Source organism: Cynocephalus volans, chromosome 8 (genome assembly GCF_027409185.1).
Source record: "Cynocephalus volans isolate mCynVol1 chromosome 8, mCynVol1.pri, whole genome shotgun sequence".
Classification (NCBI taxonomy): domain Eukaryota; kingdom Metazoa; phylum Chordata; class Mammalia; order Dermoptera; family Cynocephalidae; genus Cynocephalus; species Cynocephalus volans.
The window spans coordinates 25,150,262-25,167,467 of NC_084467.1; the positions used below are offsets into that span (position 1 = coordinate 25,150,262).

The 17,206-nt window shown below is 57.3% G+C and overlaps 1 protein-coding gene across 2 annotated transcripts in view; it reads right to left on the reverse strand.

The window, feature by feature from the left end:
* COL16A1 (collagen type XVI alpha 1 chain) overlaps positions 1 to 17,206 on the reverse strand; it is a 47,927-nt gene that overhangs the window by 4,665 nt on the left and 26,056 nt on the right. For both annotated transcript variants that reach the window (XM_063104043.1, XM_063104044.1), the window contains 20 exons: positions 15,727 to 15,843; positions 15,601 to 15,642; positions 15,421 to 15,507; positions 14,654 to 14,698; positions 13,693 to 13,737; positions 11,907 to 11,960; positions 11,283 to 11,336; positions 10,680 to 10,733; positions 9,109 to 9,153; positions 8,939 to 8,992; positions 8,668 to 8,703; positions 8,275 to 8,337; positions 5,943 to 6,014; positions 5,727 to 5,780; positions 5,070 to 5,114; positions 4,809 to 4,853; positions 4,436 to 4,489; positions 3,929 to 3,982; positions 1,739 to 1,789; positions 1,301 to 1,390 (listed from right to left, as the gene is read on the reverse strand). In XM_063104043.1, the coding sequence (XP_062960113.1) occupies positions 1,301 to 1,390; positions 1,739 to 1,789; positions 3,929 to 3,982; positions 4,436 to 4,489; positions 4,809 to 4,853; positions 5,070 to 5,114; positions 5,727 to 5,780; positions 5,943 to 6,014; positions 8,275 to 8,337; positions 8,668 to 8,703; positions 8,939 to 8,992; positions 9,109 to 9,153; positions 10,680 to 10,733; positions 11,283 to 11,336; positions 11,907 to 11,960; positions 13,693 to 13,737; positions 14,654 to 14,698; positions 15,421 to 15,507; positions 15,601 to 15,642; positions 15,727 to 15,843 (1,161 nt within the window). The remainder of the gene's footprint in view (positions 1 to 1,300; positions 1,391 to 1,738; positions 1,790 to 3,928; positions 3,983 to 4,435; positions 4,490 to 4,808; positions 4,854 to 5,069; positions 5,115 to 5,726; positions 5,781 to 5,942; positions 6,015 to 8,274; positions 8,338 to 8,667; positions 8,704 to 8,938; positions 8,993 to 9,108; positions 9,154 to 10,679; positions 10,734 to 11,282; positions 11,337 to 11,906; positions 11,961 to 13,692; positions 13,738 to 14,653; positions 14,699 to 15,420; positions 15,508 to 15,600; positions 15,643 to 15,726; positions 15,844 to 17,206) is intronic.

The window sequence follows — 17,206 nt, forward strand, 5'->3', positions numbered from 1 at the left end:
AGAGCCTGAGCCTGCTCCCTCCCCGTACAGCAGAGGCTGCCTCTTGTCCCAGCCCCACTCTGTGGGATGCTGAGGAGGAGGAATCTGTGATTGCAAGGCAAGTGGGAGATCCCTCCAAGGGCTCTGGAGGCTCCTGAGACTTCAGGCAGGGAGGGTGGCAGCATCGAGGGACCTGCCCTGAGTCCTTGGCAGGAATCAGAGTGAGTAGGAGTGGAAAGGCTAGGCCCTCCCGGCTGATGCGCCCACTGATAACCCCCACACTGACTGGGGTCATGTACCCCATCCCAGCCCACCAGCCCCAGGGTTGTTGTTACTGCTCCCCAGAAGAAAGTCACCTGAAAAGCTACCTGACCTGGGGGCTAGGAGACCTGGGTCCCTCTCTCAGTTCTCCCAGGAGACTTTTCATCCCTGAGACTGGCAATCAGTTCTACCTGATGTGGTATAGCTGTCTAGAACTTTTGAAAGAGGTGGTTTTGCTGAGTGGCTTAAGGACACAAGTTCTGGGGGCCGGCCCGTGGCTCACTCGGGAGAGTGCGGTGCTGATAACACCAAGGCCCCGGGTTCGGATCCCATATACGGATGGCCGGTTCGCTCACTGGCTGAGTGTGGTGCTAACAACACCAAGTCAAGGGTTAAGATCCCCTTACCGGTCATTTTTTAAAAAAAAAAAAAAAAAAAGGACACAAGTTCTGGGATCAGGTAGGCTGGGGATCAAGTCACAACTCTTCCACTCACTAGCTGTGTGACTCTGAGCAACTTTCTTAACCTTGCTGAGCCTGTTTCATCATCTATAAAATGGGGATAGTCACATCTTCTGAATCGCAGTACAGATTAAGACAAAGTGCACATCAGGCACTTAGTTTGTCATTCAGCACATGGCCAGTGACCAATACATCACTGCTCTTAGTGTTAAACATTAGCTGAGACAAGTCGTGGTTTCTGAGGTGCTCAGAGAGTTACAGTAATAGCACTGCATTTCTGGTTCCTGACATCTACTGACAAGCTCCCCTGGGGAAGGGGCAGGGGCAGAACAGGGACTAGGTCTTCTCTGACACCTGTTTGAGGGGTCTGCATACAACTGCTGCTGGTGCATTGTCAGAGGACACTGTGTGCAGCTGGCACAGCACTGGCCTGCAGGCTGTCTTTCCAAATGTAATGCGATCCTCAGGTGCAAGCTCCATGCTGCCATCCTGCCATGGAGCCTCTTTCCTTGGAGACCCCAGATGTGTGGTGCATGCTCAACTTGCAAAGCCAACTGACCTCTTCCCCCTGGGCTGCGCCATAAAATGTGGGATCTTACCGGGGCACCAGGGTGTCCAGGTGGGCCAGGCTGGCCTGGAAGTCCTGCAAGGCCCCTTTCTCCGGTGGCTCCCCGGTCTCCTTTCAGGCCCTAGAGAACAGAAAGGGGGATGGTGAGAGGGAAGGGAAGAGGGTAAAGTGGACCCCTACATAGCCAGAGGCAGATACCTTATCACGTGCCGGGGACCATGTCCCCCACCTCCCAGGCCCCACAGGAAGAGAAGGGCTGCCTGAACTTGAGGCGGGACCCTGGGAGGACCCCCAGCCCTCTCCAAAGCCCTTTACCACATCCTGGAAAGGGAGACAGGAGAGGCTGGTTCCAGGAAGGAGCGGGATGGGGACAAACTGTTCTCCATCCCTCTGGCTTCCTCTGAAAGGAGCCCACAGCAGAGCAGGGCAAAACTCCCAGGAGGGATAAGGAGGGGAGCGTGTCACTCACCACTGCAGAGATTCCAGCTGGACCTGGCTGGCCTGGAGGCCCCGCGGGTCCCTAAAGAGAGACAAGTGAGTGGGATGGAAGAGGCTCCAGGAGTCAGGCCCCCGGAGGCAGAGGGCCCAACGACAGAACAAGCCCTGAACTTCAGCAGTTCCATTATCTTCCTGAAACCCTTTCTTCCCTTCAGGTCTTGCACTTGAGCTTCTGTCAAAAGATATGTGTCCAGAGCTGAGGCCCGGGGGCCCTGAGCACGCAGGATGGCTCCCACCTACCCACGCTGGGTGGTGTATCAGGGCTGTGCTCAGGGGATGGTGTGGGAGCCACAGCCAGAGGACAAGTGCGGAGGGCAAAGGCCTGAGGGAGTTAACTACCTGGACTGGGTGTCTTCTGAGACCTCCTGCTTCCCTAAAGCATCCCCACTTCCTGCTGTTCTATGGAGGAAGGAAGACCAGGAGCTGGGGTCTGCATAGCAGGGGGTGAGGGGCAGAGGTTCAGCACTGACCCAACATCCACACAGATAAGCTCAGTAGCCAGGCACTCAGGCCCTCTCCCTGGTCTCCCACTGCCCCACCAACATGAGTGTGATGAGGCCCCAACACCCAGGAATGCTCCTGCCCCCTGCGCTGGGGCTACGTCCAAAATGCCCTCACCCACCTCGAAGGGCCCGCATCCTCGCCTCTGAGGCACAGCTCAAATGTCAACTCCCTGGTTAGAGAGACACCTTCTCTGAACCCCAGGACACTCGGGACCCTCTCAGAGAACTTCCCTCCTAGATGAAAAGTTCATTCCTAGATGGAAAGTTCTGGAGGCCACAGCCTCTGTTCTGCTTATCTCAAGTCTCCTGGGATGGAAATATCCAGCACTGGGACCATCACACGGCAAGGGGGCTGGGCTGGACAGACAGAGGTGAGAGAAGGAGCCCTTCACCCCTTCATCCCCAGCCCCCACTGAACCTCCTATGGGGCCACAGTTCAGAGTGACTCCTTCTTTCATCTGTAATGGAAGGGGGACCAGGCTAGATCTGGGGTCCCCAATCCAGGACCTCTGGATCCCTTGAGATACATAACAATAGTGATGGGGACTTGAGAGTTCCTTTTTTTCAATCATGAACTATTTTTAACATTTCCAAAAGCCTGGAAATTATACAGCCAGCCACAATAGGGCTGCAACAAAACACCAGCGTATCTGCTTTTCTCTGGAGCTCTATCAGCTCAGAGCCATCATGGTGATCAAAGACATCAACTGACAGTCATCTCCATTACTGAATAATAAAGTAGACGGGAAATTCATCATTATCTAATAAACATCTTCTACAAGTCGTCCTATCTCAGGGCCTACACCTACACCTACTTACCCAGATGCCCAAGCCAAAAGCAGCAGTCACCCTTGATTCCTCTTTCTACCACTCCGCTGGGCCACCCATCCCAATCCAGATCATCAGCAAGTCCGGCACCTCCAAACACCTCCCAGATCTGCCCGCTGCTTCCCCTCTGCACCGTGGCTAGCTGTCCACTGCTTCCATGTGCATGTCTCTCTCCGAGGGCCGCCACCATCTGCATTGTGTCCTCCTGCAAGCTCAGCTTTCCAGTCCCCACCACATCTTTCTCAAGCTACACTCCAGCCACGCTGGCCTTCTTGGTGTTAACTGAACCCACCAAGCTCCTCCCTGTCTTAGGCTCTCTTATGGACTCTCTTCCCCAGACTGCTCAATAGTTGGCTCCTTTTATTCAGGCCTCAGCTCAAATGTCACTTCCCCAGTAGGTGTTCCTCTGGAATCACCTCCCAGTCCCTGCCTGTAACATCACATTGCTACCTGATGCTTTCACATTAATTTTTCTGTGTGTCGTGCCTGTATGGAAGCTCTATGAGGTCAGGGACCTTGTCTGTCTTGCCCACTGCTATTGCCTCAGTGCTTGAAACAGTGCCTGGTACGGAGCAGGTGCTCAATAATGATTTGTTAACTAACTGAATGACCTTTGTCTGACAGTGAACTTGAATATGCCCAGAAAATAAGAAAATGGTGAAAAGCCTGGGAACCACTGACTTGGGTGAGCCCACAGCCCCCTCTAGCTCTGCCTGGTTGGGGCAGCTCCTGCAGTCAGTTCTCTCAAGTCATCCCAGCCTGCCCACCACCACCCCACCCCATTGGAATCCTAACTCACATAGAGGTAGAAACAAAAACAGTTAACTCACAACATGGCCGGGGGGGCCAGGTCTTCCCTGGGGTCCCATGGCACCAGGCTCACCCTGTAGGAGCCAGAAAAAAAAAAGAAATGACACAGCAAAGGAGTTACGTGCACACATGTGGCTGTTAGGTGGGGGAGAGCTGAGCAGAGCTGGTGGGAACGCCAAGGGGCAGAGGAGCTGGGCTAAGCCCCAGCCTCCAGACCCAAGCCTGCCAGGGCCAAGGGGCCAGCCCTGCCCCATGAGAACTGCTAGATGGAGAGAGGGGCACCCCCAGCCTGAGAAGGCCAGGCCCTGCCTTTTTTAGTTTGGTGACCCAACAGCCTCTAGGGAGTGGAACCAGTTACAACCCTTAAGAGGAGGGAGAAATTCAAGATGTGCAGGGATGGGTGAGACCTCCCCCAGCAGGCCGAGGGGAGAAGGCAGCCACTCTGCCAGTGAACAGGAGGGAGCAGCTGCAACCCAGACTCAGCAGAGTCCCAAGGCCCACTAGAGGCACAGATCCCGAGTCTTTACCTCTGCTCCAGGCCGGCCACTGATGCCAGGGGGACCTGGATTGCCACAGTCACCCTAGAAGAGAGAGGGGCACCTGAAGCTTGCCAGACCTTTACTTAGCACCCCCCATGCCAAATCAACCCCACATCAGAGGGGCCCTGCCACCTGCCCTGGCTTTGGACAGAGGCCCTCTGATGCCCCCAGGCTGGTAGATGGTGAAGCCCCGACTCAGCGTGCCAGGCACTGGTGACCTCAGAAGGCTCAGATGTTAGGATGGCATCTCAGCCAGAGTTCAGGTGGCACCTCCACCCAGGCTAGGCTGCCATGTCTGCCTGGGGTAAGGCCTCGGGGAGAGCAGAGAAAACCTGCTTGACAGAAGTCACCCGGCCCTTACCTTAGGTCCTGGGAGTCCAGGATGTCCCGTTTTCCCCTTAAAGCCCTGGAAGAAAAAGCAGGGAGCTGTCATATCCCTCGCCTCCCCCAGGGGCCTCTTCCCACTCCTCCTTCCTCAGGTTAAACAAATCAAATCAATCCAAAGTCATGACACGGTCCATGGAGGGCTGGATTTGAGCTGCCACAACCACCCAGGCAGAGGCTACAACTGCTCAGCCTTGACACCTCTGAGCTCCCAACTCCTTCCTGCAGCTCAACTTACCGGGGGTCCCATGAGTCCAGGTGGGCCAGCAAGACCAGGGTCCCCCTAGGGAAAGAGACCAGGGGCATTGAGACAGGAGTTTTGTCCTGCTTGCACCCAACTCATTTACCACTGTCTTCCCCCTTCTCTGGCTTCTCCCCCTCCCGGCTATGTCAGGATGGAGGGGATGTTACATTGGGCATAGGGAAGACTCCAAGCCTGGATCAGCCTCTGACTGGCTGTGGACCCTGAATGAATCCTGGCCCCTCTCTGGGCCTTCTTTTGGGTATAGAAGGAGGTTGACCTTGATGTTCTGCCTTTTTCCATGGCCCCATCCCTTTCAGATTTCCCAGCAAAACTAGCCCCAAGGAGCTGGGGCTTGCTCAAGTCCTTCCAGATCTGCAGCCTGACTCTTTCTGAAACCCAGCCTAGTTTCTTTAGTTGCCTGCATTCCTAGGTATAAATGTATCCCTTTCACTGTCCTGCCCTTGGTGAGGCCCAGCTCATCTGACCTGGGCAAGACCACTAGGAGAACTGAGAAACCAAGGAGCTCTGGCGCCAGCAGGGAGGTGGGGGGCAGTGGACTCCATCAGGGTTCATTGGAGTTCCCTTGACTTTGGCACTTGGAGAAGGAAGGAGAGGAAGCAGTGGCTGCCCTCCCCATCCCCATCATCTCACCCTCAAGCCAGGCTTGCCGTCCTTCCCATCCAGACCATCCAGACCGGCTGGGCCCTGAAAACAGGAAAAAAGCATTTCTGCATGCCTGTGCTGCAGCCCTAGGAGAGGGGAGACCCGACTCCACCCCTCAACTCTCTCCAGCCCTCACCCAACTCCCACCCCTACCACACGCACATGCACATGCACACCTGCCAGGCTAAGAGAACACACACTCACCTGAATTCCGGGAGGTCCTGGTGGCCCAGGGGAACCAGGCAGGCCTGATGGTCCTCGAATCCCTTCACTGCCCTGGAAACCAGCCCCCCCAAAAAAGTCAGCAAGGTCTTGCCCCACCCTTAGAGACTAAGCCCTGGGCCAGGGGTTCTGGTGACCACTGGAAGTCAGGATCACTGGCTTCTAACCCTAGTTCAGTCCTGGTGTAACTGGATACACTGCACACAACATATCCCCAAAAGGACCTGTCTTCATCTGCAAAGCACCCCTCTTTCCTCACTGCTCCATGAGGGAGGGACGGAGCCCATTCAGCCCAGTGTCATCTTCAGGGTTGACCCCAGGGCTGATATGGCAGATGCACAGTGACATGTGCTAACTGAAAGCACACATTCAATTCACAGGGGTCCCCAGCACATCTGGGACTATGTGGGCCCTGATTCCCCAAGATGAAAAAAGTGGGTGTCCCCTGTCCACAAGGAACTCATGGTCCAGAGAGGGTCACAGGACCACCACAACCAAAGGCAATACCACAGTCCATGTGCTCTGTGTGGAAAGGGGCTGTGAGGGTCCAGAAGAGGGAGTGGCTCACTCTGGCTGGGGATCAGGGAAAGTGTCACAGAAGAAGTGTCCCCAGATGCCAGACTCTGAAGGATGTCTGGGATAGGGCAGGTGGAGGAGAAAAGAGCATGCCAGAGGGAACCTAAGAGAAGGATAAAGATTTGGAAGTGGTCACATGCCTGGCCTGGGGATCCCAAGAGCTGGCCAGAGTGGTAGAAGAGGCTGGAGGAGTCAGAGCCTGATTGCGAGGAGGGGTCGGAGTGCCGTGCCAAACGTTATCAAACAGATAAGTGGTTTCAAACTACACTTCTCAGAGCCCTGGAGAATCTTGGGGGAGCCTCAGAGCTGGGGATATGAAGTGGGGACTCAGAGGGTGGGTCCATTACCATTGTCTTAGAGCAGCTCTACTTGTATCTGTTTATAGATTGAGGTTTTATATGAGCTTTTGAGTGATGAAAGGCTTGGGAACTCTAAAATAAAGTCTGAAAACCAGGAACTGGGGAGCCATTGAAGGTTCAAAGCAGGGTAGTGAGAACAGATGTGTGAACTAGAATGTTTACCAGAGAAGGAGGGAATGGCAAGCAGTTTGGGGGGAGGGCTGTCCTGGATCAGTGGCAGTGGGGGTGGCCAAGGGGAAGGGATCCAGCTAGAAACCCCACAAGGGGAAAAAGGGCTGGGGGGGGCAGTGCAATGCCACCAGCCACCAGGAGGGGTCAGCACAGCCCCAGCCAATGTCATCCCCCCCGCCAGGAGTTGGGATGGAGAACCACTGGCCAGAGGTTTGGGATTCCCTGCAATGACCGGTCTAAGGAGAGCAGAAACTGCCACCTAGGTCCTCCACAGGGAAGGGAAAGGAAGGGAGCCAAGGCAGCCACCACTGCCCCACCCACAGCTGATAGGAACAGATTCAGTGTCTGGGGAGGCCGGGGGCTCTGCTGGAGCTGGGAGGGGAGTCTCAGCCCTGCTGGGCACTGTGTGCCCTGGGCTGCCCCCTGACCTTTTGGACCTCATTTTCCTCACCTGTACAGTGAGAAGTCAGTGTGTGTGCTTTCTGAGGAAAGAGGCTCCCCATGAGGCTGCGGGCCTACTGCCCTCATTCTGGACCCCGATCCCTCCACCCCAAGCTTAGAAGTCAGTCTTGGGGCCTCTCACACCACCCACCCGGCACATCTTGGGAGCCCAAAGGTTGGGCTGAGACAGGAAGTCAGCCCATCACCCCAAACTCAAGGGCAGCTCGTATGGGGACTCCCAAGACTGCTGCTCCTCCCCAATTTGTCACCAGGTCACAGGCCACCCCTGCCCTTTCTGGCCCTTGGGGACAGCCTGAGACGGAGGCCCATTCCCCATCCAGGCAGGTGTCCTCCTTGGGGCTCCTGTCTAGGACATGCCTCCCCCTTCCCTCAGCTCCCAGCCCTCCCCCTGAGGAGATGAAGCTGGGCTGGCCCATGCCATTCCAGCCATCCACCTCTTACCACAGCCTTCTGCCTCCTCACCTCCACCATCCCTGCCTTTCCCTTCCCCAACAGACAGGGCCTGGGCTGCTCAGAGGCTGGCAGGTATTCTGGACCTAGTGGCCACCCCAAGGAGCTCATTGGTCTACCACAGTCCCTGTTGCTGTCCAGCGTGGCTGGGCCCATCCTGGACACCTCTTTCCCCAGCCTTGATGCAAAGAATCAGTCTCTGAATTTCCCAAAGGCCTGAGGCTAGGGGTGGGTCAGGGGTATGGGTGCTGCGTGGCTCAGATTTGTGACTTTGGCCAACTTGGGGTCCTACTCACCTTCTCCGCTGGGGGCCCTGGTGGGCCAGGTGCTCCAACTTTGCCTGGGAATCCAGGGGGACCCTGTATCAATATAGGAGCAGGCAGGAGTGAAAGCAGGGCTGGGGGGAGCTCCCCTCCTTTCTTCCTCCTGCGCATGTTAATGCAATCCATTCTGACTTCCTAGAAACACCACCCAGGAACATTACGGCTGCCTGGCCTGCTGGGCCGGGGCCCACCCACAAGGCCCCACTCTCCAGGTCCTGGCTCCTGGAATTGCGCCTGGCCACCCAGGCCGGTCTTTCCCTGCCTCTTCCCTCCCTTCCCAGGCCCATCGTCACCCAGCCCAGCCTGGTCAGGCCTGCCCCTCCCAATGCGACCACATCAGACAGAGCCAGCTCTGTCTTCACTCACCGGCGGGCCTGGAAAGCCTGGCTGGCCTTGAAATCCCTAGGGAAAGAAGCAAGGACAGTGTGCTGTGCCGCCCCCTCTCTCCTGCCTGGCCGTCCAGGTGGAAAGAGTGACAAGGAGAGGCAGCCTCAAGCCCATGGGGCCTTTCCCAAGATGGCTTGCAGGTGAGGCTCTGGGCATGAGGTGGGAGGTTACAACTCAAGGGTGGGTGGGGCAGGGAGGCTAGAGCTGGTGACCACCAGGGACCCCCAGCCCGGTCCCAATCATCACTTACCTGGTCGCCCTTTTCACCCGAGTTCCCTTGCTGTCCTCGCTCTCCTCGGGGACCCTGTCACTCACAGGGAACAATGCAGCTGGAACCCATTCTTCCTGCCCTCGGACCCCAGGGCAGGACCAGGACCAGGGCTCCCATGTCTACATCTCCCTGCCCCCTCCCTCGCTCACCGCTGGGCCTGGGGGACCTGGGAGGCCTTCAGATCCTGGTGGGCCCTGGGGACACAAAGAAGCAGAATCAGTCAGTCTGACTGGGGGAGATGAGGGGTGAGGCTGGTGGACTGGGGCAGGGGTCGGGGCACAGAGCAGATGCAGGGCATGCGGCAGGCCCCCTAAGCTAGCAGGACTCCCTGCCTGGCCTGTTCGCGCCTCCTCTCCCTTGCCTGAGCTACTGAATCAGCCAACTAACTAGTCCTGCTGCCTCCTGGCTCACTCCAATGCAGCCAGCAAACGGCTGTCATCTTCTCTTCCTCAAGCACAGCTCTGATTACTTCACTCCCTTGCTCAAAAACCTTCCATGGCTCCCCTTTGCCAACTGAATGAGGTGCACACTTTCTACCAACGCTGGTTTTTGAGGCATCCCGTGATCTGGCACCAACCACCCTTTCCCACCAGTTCCCTCTCCCTTTTCTGTCTTCTGCCTTGTTCTGTCAGACCACTGTTCCCTGAATGTGCTCTGAACGCTCACAGCCCCGGGCCTTTGCATGGCTATTCTCTCTACCTGGAATGCCCACCGTTCCCCCACCCCCTCTAGGTCTCCTGAACCCTTACCAGCTCATTAGATGGCTTGAAGCTATTCCTGCAGTGCCCCACCCATGGCCTCTCCCCCTAGGATCCCCCAGCACAGACAACCATGTGGCTCCCTCCCTCCCTCCACTCAGATCTTCGCTCAAACACCACCTCCTCAGAGAGGCTTTCCTGACCCTCCATCTAAATAGCACCCTGCACGCCGCTCCAGCCCCTTGCCCTGCTCTACCTTCTCCATCATCGGTCTCATCTCTCATCATTTACATGCATGTGTGTATTCATCTGTTATCTGCCTCCCACTGCAGGGTGAGGGGGCGATTGACTGACTTGCCACCACAGCAGCCTCAGAAGGGAGTCTGGCACCCAGTAGGCCTCCAAGAAATATTTGTTATTGAATAAATGCATGGCAAGGTTTGCTGAATCTCACTGAGGCCCCACTGAAATGTGTGAGCACGGAAAGGTAAGACTCCAGTCCCAGTTTGGCTGATCTCACATCTGTGGTTTGTCACCAGACAGGCTTGGGTGCGAGTCCAGATGCACCTCTAACTCTCTAACTGGCTGCAGGACCCTGCGTGAGTCACGTCACTTCACGAGCCTCATTATCCTCATCTAACAGCCCCAGCTCCTGCATTCAGCGGGGTCTAGCACCCCCTGGCTCTGTAAAGGGTAGCTCTGGTGGGGAAGGAGGTCCTGGATTGGAGCTGGGTCTGGTGTCCCCAGCCCTGGCCAGCTTGCCCTTTCAGGAGGAGGAGGAGGAGATCTTCCAGCAGCTGAGCCCCAGCCAACTTGTCTTCACGAAACCTGCTGGGATTCTCCTCACAGCTTCTGCCTCTGCAGCCACCAGCCTACATAAGACGCAGCTGCAGTGACCGGGGGCAGGGGCAGCAGGGGTCACAGTCTCCTTCTCAGGCTGCTACGAAAATCTCTAGCACCATGGTGGCGCGGAGGTGTTTGAAGCCCTTCCTCCCATCCGCACCCGCAGAGCTGCAACTCACCGATTCCCCCTTCTCTCCCGCGGGTCCAGTGTAGCCACGCTCCCCTTTGATGCCCTGATAAGCAGCAAAGAGAGAGCAGAATTAGCCCATGGCCCGCCCATCACAGCACTGATGCGAGGGGTGGAGACTGCAGACGGCACCCAGATGGGCACTCAGGGGCAGATGGCACGGAGGAAGACAGCTGGGGCAAGAGAGAGGTGGGCTGCTCAAGAGTGCCACTGTGGCCTCCCATCTGTCCCGACAGCCTCCCACTGGCCACTGTGGGAAAGTGGGGACATGACCACCCAGCAGGCTCTTGCATGGAGGTAGTGCCTCCTCACTGTTTCCCCAACTCTTCCAACCTCCCAGAGGAGGCAGATCTCAATTCTTGCTCTGTCTGGAACTCGTGGGGTGCTCTGAGAGTCTGGCCCCCCAAGGCAGAGTGATGGGGCCACACCATGGTGCCAAGAAGGCCTGCAATGGGGGGGCAGCATGGACAGCCTGGCAGAAGCACAGGATGAAATGTCTGAAAAGGGGGAGTCTGCTGAGGGATGCCCAGCCTGGTCCTGTCCTGACCACCAGCCCAAGCCTCTAGTACCCCCAGAGCCAGGGCCTCTTACTCACAGGCAGTCCCGGGGGGCCCATGGCACCTGGGTAGCCAGGTTGCCCTGGTGGACCCTGCAAAGAAAGGCAGACGTGGTGGACCAGGCCCCCAACATTTCCGTTCACCCCTCCCTGGGCAAAAGGTTGGCCAAAGACAGAACATCTGGAGCTGCCATCTGGCCGGCTCCCACCCACCCCAGCACAGCACCACCTTGGGCCATTTCCCCAAGCCCCAGGTTCCCTTGGTCACCGCCACTATAGACCTGGGCTGAGTGACAAGCCCAGCCCAACCAGGACCCTGGGAGCAGAGCCCAAGAAGGCTCAGAGCAGGATGGTGAGGACCAGGGAGGAGGGAGTGGGAGGGGCATGCTGAAGGCTGCGGGAAGGGGGGAAGACCCCCAGGGACGCTGGTGGAAGATGGGACAGCTGTGTGCTCCTGACAGGGAGTCGTGGCACATGGAGACCAGCCTCCTTTGATCTGAGGGGTGAGAAGACCCCCATGTGTAGGGAATCAGGGCTGAGGGCAAAGAGTTTCAAAAGCTGGAGTCTACCCCCCACCTTCCTCTCAGCGGCCACTCCTTGTGCCCACCCCCCGCCTCCTTAGGGCTCTTCCTCTGCCTCCAGCCCCTGCTGGCCTCTTCTTACCGGTTCCCCCTTGTCTCCTGTCAAACCCGTGAGGCCTCGCTCTCCTTGAAGGCCCTTGAAGAGAAAAATCATGAGAAACTGCAGGGGACGGTGATCCCCAGCCAGCCCCTGGCTCCTTCCCTGCCCCACAGCCCTCTGTTCCCATTCTCAACACAGGTGGAGGTCACTAGTGGCCCTCCTGCTGTCCCCAGCAAGGTGACCATAGGGGGTGTGCTCCAGAAGGGTGACTGTCAGAGGTGTAAACCCCCACATATGGGTGCCTTTCAGGAGCATACTCCCCAAGTCTCTAACTATAGAGATACACTCCCCCAAGGTGGTGACTGTGAGGGTACCTCCCAGGTGACTGTCATTGGCGTGCCCTCATTGGTGTGTCTGGGGTGCACCTTTAGTAGGGTGACAGATCAGATGTGTGCTCCTTTTGAGGGGCAACTGTCAGGAGAGGCGCCCTCAGAGTGATGCTCCCCAGCAAAGTGAGTCATCAGCTACCCATCACTTACCTGTCCAGGCCCCAAACCCCACAAACCAGAAATCCCCTTCTTTTAGGATGCAGGGGAGAGTCATGGGAAGGCTCCCTCCAGGGCAGTCCCTGCCACTTTGTAGGGTGGATGGGGATATCACTTTCAATCAGTGCGAGCACCCCCTGCCTCATCCCTCCTCCCAGCTGTGGCTGTCTTAGATTCACAGCACCATGAAGGGCATTTTTTCTGCCCCCTTCTCCCTCAAGCCCTCAAGAGACGGCGCCCAAACCTTTCCACGACACAAGACAGATGGCTAGACGGACAGATGGCCCCTTCACCCAAGCAAGCAGAAACAGACAAGGCCCGGCCAGAGATGAGGACGTGGGGACAGATGGAGCTGTGACAAGGAGGGGCCCTGCTCCCTGAGCCTCCATTGCCAGGCCCGGGAGGAGAGGAGCCAGACCCCGGGAACACAAAATCTGACAAACAGGAGGTTAGTTTCCGTGACCCAGGAGGGAGCAACAGTGAGGACGGGGGTGACTTAAACACACCTGTGACGATGACAAAGGCAGAGCAATTAACGACACCTGGCAGAAGGAGCAGCCAAGGCACCGGGCACGAGGGGCAGGGCCCCGCGACACCCGGAAGCCCACTGGCTGTTATCACGTGCCCAGCCTCAGAGAGACTGGGACTGAAGCCAAAGAAGAGGAAAGGAAGAGGGGGAAGCCAAGAGTTCCCTCTAGGACGATGGGAAAGGTGCAGGCATGGCTGCCTTTAAATCCCTGGGTGCCTCTGGACAGCCCTGCCAAGCAGCAGGGCAGCAAACCTGTGCCAGCCTGCAATGTGAAGCCCTAAAGCTTTGGCAACTCTGCCAGGCTCGGAGCCAGGTGCCTGGCAGAGCCCCAAGAACTTTCAGCAAATCTTCAGTCAACACCAAAGGTGGTGAGAAGCAGGAGGCAGAGAGAGAAGGAGGAATAAAGCAGCTCCCAGAGGCACCAGCTCTGCGCACGAAGGCACAGAAGCTCGAGAGGCCCAGGGGAGTGACATGGGATGGTGGCAGAAAAGGGAAACAGAAACGGGTGGAAGGTTGAAGATGAGAGAAAAAAAGCAGGGGAAGAGGGCGAGGGGACAAGGGGAAGGAGTCAGAGACTGGGAGGATGTCCCAGCTGCTGGCAGCTCAGGGAACCTGTGTCGTTAGCTACCGTGCCTGAAGGGGGACAACAAACACAGAGGAGGGAGATGAGGGCACGACAGGAAGGGACACAAGCAAAAGCCACAGAGACCTGGCTGGCAGGGGGAGGGGAGGTCGAGCAGCACTAGGTTCTTACGGGCAATCCGGGGGAGCCAACAGCACCAGGAAAACCTGGGGGGCCCTGGTGGGAGAAACAGGCAGGTCACATCTCACAAGCACAGTAACCCTGGGGCAGCCTGGAGGGCACTGGCTGGGGCTGGGGGGTCATGGGGAGAGGAGTTCGTGGGAGGATTCTCAAGGCAGCTGGAAAAGAGACTCCTGAAAGTCTTGGCCCAAAAGATGAAGGCTCCTCCCCTTGCTCCAGGAAGAACGGCTCCATTGGCAGAGACGCAAAACAGCCCCCAGCACCAAAAAGTCCTTCCCAAGTCTTCTGGAGTCTACCTGAATGCCTCCTCTGCTGGAGTGGAAGCTGTTTCTCTCATCTTGCCCACCTGCCCTCCATATGCCTCCCCCCCACCCAAAGTGGGTGGCTACCTGGTTCTAAGATGGTTCCTACCAGCAAAGAAAGCATTTTCAGTTCTTCCAGTTTTTCTAGTCACTTCTATTTTCCTGCCATATCCACACCACACAGGACTCCAGGGCAGATGCCCCGGTCCAATCTTTGTAGACGCCCTAGAGACAGGCCTCCAGAGCAATGGAGGGCAGCTCCACCTTAGCCCCCAGCCCCTGCAGGGACTGGTGTCACAGAGGCTGGAGAGACCTGGCCAAATGCCACGTGCTTCCCTGGCTGCCAAGACTGTGAGTCAGAAGCTTAGGCCCCCTGCCCAGGGCAGCCTGGTCCATCATGTCAACCACGGCAGGAATGGGGATGGCGAGGCAGAGACATGCCTCTGAGGGCCTCCCCTAAGCAGGACCAGGGGACTTGGTGGTGGGAGACCCCAGTCCCCACAGATGTCTGATGAGCAGAAGGGGAGGGCAGTGGGAGTTCCCTCTTCCTGCCCTGCCCGGCTTCTTGGGGACAAGGCAGCAGAGTGGTGTCTGAGCATTATGACCCTGTGAGAGCTTCTCAAGCAGGCCAGGGAAACACAAATACTTACGATAGGGCCTGGAGGACCCGGGGAGCCTCTCACACCAGGGGGACCCTGCAAAGGAAGCCAAGGGAAATGGATAAAGATGCTCAGGCCCCAAAGAGCCCCAGAGTCACCGCAGTCTTGCTCCCAGCTTGCCACGGCCACAGCTAACAGAGGGTGGCAGTTGTCAAAGCAGGACCATTTAGCTAATGTCACAATGGCCTTTCATCCCATTCATTCAGTCATCCAACAAACATTTATTGAGCAGCTATTATGTACCAGGCACTGGTCCAGGAGCTGGGAGCACAGCAATACACAAGAGATAAAAATCTGTCTCATAGCACTTGCATTCCAGGGCAGATGAACGGTAACAAATAGAACAGGGGCTGGCACATAGTCGGTGCTCAGCAGATACCTGTGAAATGTTCCTGAATGAAGTAAATATACAATATGTCAGAAGGTGACAAGCATGATGCAGGCAAGGGGGACTGGAAGCTCTGGGGCTGCTGTATGGGGCTCAATTTTAAAGAGGGAGTTCAGAGAAGGTCTCACTGAGAAGGGGACATTTGAGCAAAGAGCTGAAGCCTAAGGAATGAGCCCTGGAGGTGTTGCAGGCAGAGGAAGACTGTCTCATGTATCCATGAGCAGGAGGAGCCAGTGTCCCAGGAGAGCAGATGAGACCCTAGCGGTAAGGGGCCTGCGAAGCCTCAGAGGTTCCAGAAAGATCTAAGACAAGTGAGAAGCCCCAGTCATCTTGAGGCCCTGCCTGGGAAAGGGCCGGTCCCTGGCCTCACCTCTTCTCCTCTCTGGCCTGGCAGTCCCGGAGGGCCAGGCAGCCCAGGGCTCCCAGCACAGCCGGGCTCTCCCTCGCTGTTGTCTCCCTGGGGAGGGATGGAGATGTGACAGTGAGTGGCCAGGGCCTCTCCCTGGGGGCACTGCCAGGGGTGGGGGTGCTAAGGTGAGGGCCCACTTACCCGGGCCTCCTCAGCTCTCGGGCGCTCCCGCTCTGAGAAGCACTGTGGAGGACCACGAGAGTCTCTGTCAGGTAAGGTGGCCAGGGAGCCCTCCCACACTGGGGCTGCCCCGAGCCCAGTCCCTACCCGGGCACAGCTGTCCAGGCCAGGCACGCCGGGGATGCCCTGGTCTCCCTTCTCTCCTTTCACCAGGAGGGATGCTGGGTGGGCCGTCTGCCCCTGAGCACAGTCCCCGCAGATGCTCTAACGAGGGAATGGAAAGGGCAGGATGGGCTGAAAGGTGAACCCCACTCAGAACCAGAACCGGACGCCTGCCCGGCTGTCCTCCGCCCACACTCTCTCCCTCCCCAGCCACATCCCTGCAGCAGCTTAGCTCCATCCTCAGGGGACCCAATCCCAACAATTGGCTTTGAGTTTTCTCCAGGAAGAAGCTCTGGTGGGGCCAAGCCAAAGCCACTTTCCAGACAGGCGTGTGGGAGGAGGTGGAAGGGCCCACAGAGGGACCATCTGGCCCGGCTGTTCCTGCAACCTGCACCCACTGTGAGGACAAGCCACGAGGATTTAGGCTGAACAGGCTGGCTCCAAATGCCAGCTTCTCTGCCCAAGGGAGCTGAGAAAGCAGCTGCGGGAGGAGCCAGGCTCTTCAGGAACACCCTCTGTGATGGCGCCGCCCCCGTTCCCCGGAACAGACCCGACTGCTCCCAGGCCCCGCAGGTTGCTGGGCCTTCTGGAAGGCCTTCCTCTTACCCAGGACTTTTAACTTTCTCTGGTTCACAGACCTCTCTGAGAGTTTGATGGAAGCTATGGGTCCTCTCCCCATAAAAATAAAACCACTAGTAAAAACCGGCCTACAATTTCAGAGGACTTGGGGAGCCTGGAACCTGTCTGTGGCCTGGTGTGCTGCCCATGGGCCCTGGGCAGGCGCTCTGCTCTCACCTTCCCTGTTCCTGCAAAGCTCAGCATAATGGTGCTCATGTAAAGGACAGGCATCTAACAGGCCTTTGAGCATTATCACATTCAATGCCAATGGCGCAGTGAGGCAGGTGGTCTTATAAGCATTGTGGAGATGAGCAAGCCAGCACTGGAAAGAGGCGGCATGACTTGTCTAAGGTGAGGAGAGCCTGGACTGGCCCCCGGTCCATCTGAGGCCAGAGCAGTACCCTTTTCATAGGCCCCGGCTTCCTCTGGGCAGTGGATGTGTGTGGGGGCTGGGGCTCCTGACCCCTTCTCCAGGCTACGCTCAGTTCCTGTTTGGAGCCCTCTGTAGATCACTTGATTAAGAAGCCAACAGATGAAATGTTACAGGGAGAAATGTCAAATCCTGGATTTGGAGTCACAGAGTCACTGCCCAGGGGCAGGTCTTGGGAGGGATCAGGCTTGACAAACCTAGGAGAGAACAGCTGGGGGTTCCCCTGCCACAACCCCCCTGTGATGCAACATGTAGCCGCCACTGGGAGGTTAGCCCAACCTCCTTCAACTGCTGTTCAGGGCAAGGGTGGGGCAGACAGTCCCCTTACTCGGCCCTGACCAGGGCCCACTGGGGTAGTGGGAGGTCCAGGGCACTGACTAGCCAGTGCCAGAAGAGGGTGGCCAGGATGGGGGGACA